The sequence below is a fragment of the Plasmodium reichenowi genome, chromosome 8 (genome assembly GCF_001601855.1).
Source record: "Plasmodium reichenowi strain SY57 chromosome 8, whole genome shotgun sequence".
In the NCBI taxonomy this organism is placed as follows: Eukaryota; Apicomplexa; class Aconoidasida; order Haemosporida; family Plasmodiidae; genus Plasmodium; species Plasmodium reichenowi.
The window spans coordinates 46,240-52,841 of record NC_033653.1 but is presented as its reverse complement, the minus strand read 5'-3'; the positions used below and the strand labels follow the sequence as shown (position 1 = coordinate 52,841).

At 22.5% G+C, this 6,602-nt stretch overlaps 1 protein-coding gene across 1 annotated transcript in view; it reads left to right on the top strand.

Moving 5' to 3' along the window:
- Window positions 1-161: 161 nt before the first annotated feature.
- Window positions 162-6,602, top strand: part of PRSY57_0801700 (transcription factor with AP2 domain(s)) — a gene marked incomplete at both ends in the record, with an annotated part of 8,225 nt that continues 1,784 nt past the window's right edge. Inside the window, one exon of the mRNA XM_012906962.2 lies at window positions 162-6,602. This exon is cut by the window's right edge and continues 1,499 nt beyond it. Within this exon, the coding sequence (XP_012762416.2) occupies window positions 162-6,602 (6,441 nt within the window).

Genomic DNA, 6,602 nt, shown 5'->3' with positions numbered 1-6,602 from the left:
TTTTTTTTTTTTTTTTTTTTTTTTTTTTTTTTTTTTTTTTGTTTCTGTGTAATATCTTTATATGTGAATAATTTTATTATTTATATTTTTTTATCTTTTAAGTTACCTTATTATATATATATATATATATATATATGTGAGATAAAATCTAAATATATATAATGGAAGATCTTGAAACTAACGTGGTTGTTGAAAACACTATAGATGAAGACAAGGTGCTATACAGTTTTCCTTTTAAATATTTTCATTTATTAGTATATGCTTTTAAGAATTATTACTTTAATATTTATTTGAAAAAGGTACATAATAATAATGATAATAATAATAAAATTAAAAGTAATTCAATTGAAAATTATAAAAAGGAAGAATTTATTGAGAATGTAGAGGAAATCCAAGAAGCACCAGGATCAGGACCAGGACCAGGACCAGCATTAGTATCATCATCACCGTCATCATTATCATCTTCGTCGTCTTCATCATCATTCAATCTTTTAAAAAGTAAATATAATTATAAAAAAAAGAAAAAAAGCAGATATTGTGATATAAATGATAAGTTAAATTTTGTAAAATTTAATGAAAAAAGGAAATGCACCAACCGTTCTTATAATAATCGTTATTATAATGATTATCTAAAAAATGATAATTTCTCAAAATATATTTCTTCTAAAAATAACAAAAAAAATTCCAACTTAAAAAAAAGTTCCAATTTGTTTATTAGTGAAGAACAACCTGAACAAGGTCAGGAGGATTTGTTAGAATATTCTGAACAAGACATAATAAAATTAATTTATTATTTTATGGAGAATTTTATTTTTAAGAAGAAAAAAGAAAATAGACAACTGAATGCAAAACAGTTAGGGGATAGAACAAATGAATATGTCGATATGTATATGAAAAAATCTTATAGTGATAAGAATGTGAAAAGAAAAAAAGAAGGAAAAATAAATATAAAAGTAAAAAATATTTCTGAAATGAATGTTATTAATAAGAATGTTGAGCTAGCCATTTTGGGACGTGACTCTCTTTCATTGTCATTACCTGAAGAGGTAAAGGGGGGAAATGAGCAAGTTATAATTGAAGAAATAGATGAAAAGGGAAAGAGAGATGATAAAATAGGAACTGTATTAAATGATGAGAATGTAAAAAGGAATTTATTAAATGGTTTATTGGTTTGTAACGAAGAGGATAGCGAAGAAGTTATTAATAAAGAAGTTTTATTATTAAAAGAAAATAATATAAATGATATAATGAAAAAGGATGTTTATAAGAATAATATATCAAATGATAATAATTTAACAAGTATATGTTATAAAGAAAAAAACTCAAGTGAGCCTTCTGATGTAACACATATAAATAATGAGTATGAAGGAAAGGGTATTCCAAATAATGGAGATACGATTGATGAAAATATTATAGATGATGAAAAAGAAAATAAAATAATAAAGGATGAGAAGGAATATATGGAAATAGGAAATAATGATGACATTATAAATGATTGTAAAAAGAATATGAATAAAGAAATATCTATGAAATCAGGAGTGAAAGTTTGTGTTGAAGAGTCAAATAATATATCGGAAGCTGTTAAAGAAGAAGAAAAATTAAAAATTTTACAAATAATTGATAATTATTTACAAAAAAATGAAATGCTTTTTAATATGAACGATATATTTTATCCTTTTACGATTAAGCATTTTGATTTCTGTAAAAATAAAAATGAGAAGAATAAAATGAAGAGAAATACAATAACGGAGAGGAGATACCTAGGTAATAAAAATAATAATGTAAATATGTATAATAATAATATAAATATGTATAATAATAATAATAATAATAATAATATAAATATGTATAATAATAATAATAATAATATAAATATGTATTATAATAATAGTATAAGTTCTTTGAATAAGGTTCAATGTAACATGTCAAATAGTAAGGGTGTCTATACAACTGAAGAGAGTAATAATAATAATTTCCCGTCAAAAGAATATATTAAAAATAAAATATATTTCAGCAAATTAAGAATGGGTTTGAATATGTTATTGAAGCATGAGAAAAAATCCAAGAGAGGAAGACGAACAGGAGGAACTAGTAAAAATTATAAAAAGGAATTAGGTGAGCAAAAAAAGAAGGATGGTATGGATTGTGACATGTTAGTACCTGATTCTTCAAAAAGAGTTAATAAAAGTAGGAATAAAAATAAGCTCCCTGATAATAATAGGAATAATAATAATATGAAAGATAATATGGATATTAATATGAACAACAACAATAATAATTATAACAACAATAATAATAATAACAACAATTATAATAATAATAATAATAATAGCAATAATAATAATAATAACAACAATTATAATAATAATAATAACAATAATAATAATAACAACAATAATAATAACAATTATAATAATAATAATTATTATGTTTATAGGGGGGGTGCTACAAACATTGGTAATGGAAAAAATAAATTTGTGAATTGTAATTTTCCATATGATAATCCAAAAGAATACCATAATGTAATAAATAAGGATAAAAATTTCATCAGAAGAAATATTTTGAATGTAGTAGATACTAGTAATATGAGTATGTATAATTCACATAATGATGATAATTTTAATATTTTAAATAAGAATGAACCTTCGTTTAGTGGTACGAATACAAATAATGTTATAATGAAAAGTAATCACAATAATAATAATAATAACAACAACAACAACAACAACAATAATAATAATAATAATAATAATAATAATAATAGTTATAATAATATGATTACCTTTGTAGAGAATAATGAACCTAATGATACAGGAACTTTTTATAACCCCAAAAGTTGTGTGCCATATTACGATAAGACGAATAATAATATAAAAAATGTGGATGATAATTATAATCAAAAAAATTACAATGTTGTAAGTTTTAGTAATAGTCAAGTGCATCCACCTTATAGTCATGAGGAGGAATATAAGAATAACTCTTCTAAAGTTTGTAATACATATACGAATAATTATATACATAATATTAATAATATGAATTATTCTAGAAGTAGCATGAACGCTTGTTTAAATGAGAATGCTGTAGAAAATGATGAGGATTGTAACATAAATTATATAAATAATAATAATAGTAATAATAATATGGAAGAAAAGAAAAATATTGATAATGTTATAATAAAAATGTATAATAAAAAAAGTCACACACAACGTATGAACGTCCCAACTAAGGATTTGAAAAATGAAGTATATAATAAAGCGGGACATGTAAAAACATGTAATGTAATAAAAAGTAAAACAATTTCATTAAATAACATAGTACTAGATTTAAGTCCTAATGAGCAGATGACAAACGGTATGTATGAAAATGAAGATATGTATAATGTTAGATTTAAAAGTGATGAAAATTATTATAATACAATGAATATGATTGGATATATGGATAAAATAAATAATATGAATAATTTAAATGTGACGAAACCTACTAGAAAAAATAATAAAAGTAATAAAGCTACAAGTAAGGATAAGACGAAAAGTCGAGATGGTAGGAATAATAATGATAGTAGCAATAGTCCTCAAATATTTGACGATAATCATGATGAATATAAGGATGATGATGATAACAACAATAATAATAATAATAATAATAATAACAATAATAATAATAATAATAACAATAATAATAATAACAATAATAATAATATTAATGTTAATAATAATGGTAATAAAGAAAATCATCATGGACATAAAGAAAACGGGGATAATAAAAAGGATAATGATAGGAATAATAGTAATAACAACAATAATAAGGAAGATTGTGGTCACAATAATAATCAAGATAAAGATTATAATAACACATATAAAGATAACGAATGTAATAATATGACAAGTTTTTATAATAATAATAATAATAATACGAATTATTTAGATGAACGAGAAAATTATTTGTGCATTGAACAAAATAATATTTATTTACAAAACGAAAAAGGAAAGAATAATAATGATGTATTTCTAGGACCAGAACAAAATTGTATTGCTACCATAGGCTCTTGTAATAATAATAATAATAATGATAATACGAGTAATAATATGAAGAATAAAATGATTAGGAATATGAATTTTAATGGAAACGTTAATGTAAATAATTATAATATTACGGATAATGATAAGTGTTTATATAATGTAAAGAATATTATAAATAATAATGAGAAGAGAGGAAATCTTTGTTATATACAAAATATAAAGAATATGAATAATCTACATAATAATAATATATTGGGAAATAATACCTTTGAGCGATTTGATGATAATAATACTGTACAAATGAATTCTTATGATGATCAGTTGTATAATGCTTTAAATGAAGAGGAAGAAAAAAAAAAGAAAAAAAGAAAGAAAAAAAAAAGCACAACAATTATTAATAATGATGGTAATATTAATAATGATGTTAATATTAATAATGATGGTAATATTAATAATGATGTTAATATTAATAATGATGGTAATATTAATAATGATGGTAATATTAATAATGATGGTAATATTAATAATGATGGTAATATTAATAATGATGGTAATATTAATAATGATGGTAATATTAACAATGATGGTAATATTAACAATGATGGTAATATTATTCAAGAGACACAACATGATTTCTATCTAACTAGTCTCATTAATAAGAATCATATAATGTATAAGCAGAACATGTCACAGAATATTATATATCATAACAAGGTAGATTATTTAAATGGAAATGATTCTAATATGAAGTTATTGAATGAAAAGAAAATTGGATACGAAAAAAAGACAAGTAAGAAAAATGAGGGAATTATGAATGGGAAAAAAGGTAAAAGAAAATATCAAAGAAAAGATCCTAAAAATATAAATGATTCGAATGTGTTCACAGGTAATAATTCGATGTTGAATATCTTGCCTTCTTTGTACACGAAGGTAGAAAATGAAATTGATGTAAATAATAATAATAATATGAATGATAATAATAGTAATATCTGTACGTACTATAATTACAATACATACGAGGTGATATATAATGACATGCATAATGATGATAAGAAGAAAAAAAAAAGTGATAGCAAGAGAAAAGATCGAAATGGTAAAAAGAAAATAAATATAGAGCAAAAGATTGATAATAATAATCATAATAATAATAATAATAATAATAATATTAAAGAAAGCTTTAATAATAATGATATGAATAATTATAAGCATGAACTTGAAAGAGTTACATATGATAGTATAAATAATAATGGTAATATTCAGAAAGGTGATTATATCAAGAACAATGTTTATAATAATAATTATCATCTTCATGATGTTAACACTAATACTGTTAGCACTTTAAATAAGGCATCAAGTTTTAATACGATTTATACAAATTCAAGGAGTACCTTTCCAAAAAGCTTTTCATTTAATAGTGATGCGACAAACGCAAAGGATGAAATGAATTTGATAGGACTTGCTAATAGTATTTCTACAGGGAATTCTACAGAAAGTATAAAAGATGGAAATAAGGATCTTATAGGATATATACAAAAGGTTGATGAAATGGATAAAAGTGGTCACATGAATAAGGTTGATAAAATGGATAAAATTGGTCATATGAATAAGGTTGATAAAATGGATAAAATTGGTCATATGAATAAGGTTGATAAAATGGACAAGATTGGTCATATGAATAAGGTTGATAAAATGGATAAAAGCGGTCACATGAATAAGGTTGATAAAATGGATAAAAGCGGTCATATGAATAAGGTTGATTATAAAAACAAGTTAGACATTATTAATAATAAAATGTATGATCAATTTACTAACGTAAGTACCGGAAGATACCATAGTAGTAATATTTGCAGCGATAAAAATTCTCGTTTAAATAACTGTATAAATAAAAGTATGGATTTAAAATATAATGCAAATAATATAATTATTAATAATATGAATAATAATATATTTGGTAATGAATGTAATAATAAATATGTTTGTGGTAGTGACGACAATATGTTTCTGAATAAAAAAAAAAGGTCATGTTTCTTTATGTTGAGCGAGAAAGAAAAATGTACTTTGAAGAGGAAGGTTCCTACTACAACAAGTGGGAATAATAAAAGTTATATTAATAATAGAGATAATAAGAAAATAAAAAAAATGGTGGGAACAAATATATATGATGATAATAATGGTGATGGTAATATAAGTAATATATCTTCTATAGTACATAAGGATGAAAATATGGTAAATGCATTTACTAATAATAAAAGTTCATATATATGTAAAAGTATCCAAGAGAATGATATGTTTAATGTAGAATATAATCAGCAAATAATGCAAGTTGGGAATTATGACAATATAACTAATAATCATATTACTTCTAGTCAACATATACAAGGTATCTATGATAATAATATTTATGTAAAAGGTGTTGGTTATATGAATAATACAAAAGATGTAAAATGTAGAGGAATGTCAACCTATATGAATGATAGCGAGAGTGGAGTTATGAACATGGAAATGTCGCTATTATATAACGATCGTATTGTGAACAATAATAAGGACATAAAAAATAATAATAATAATAATAATAATAATAAG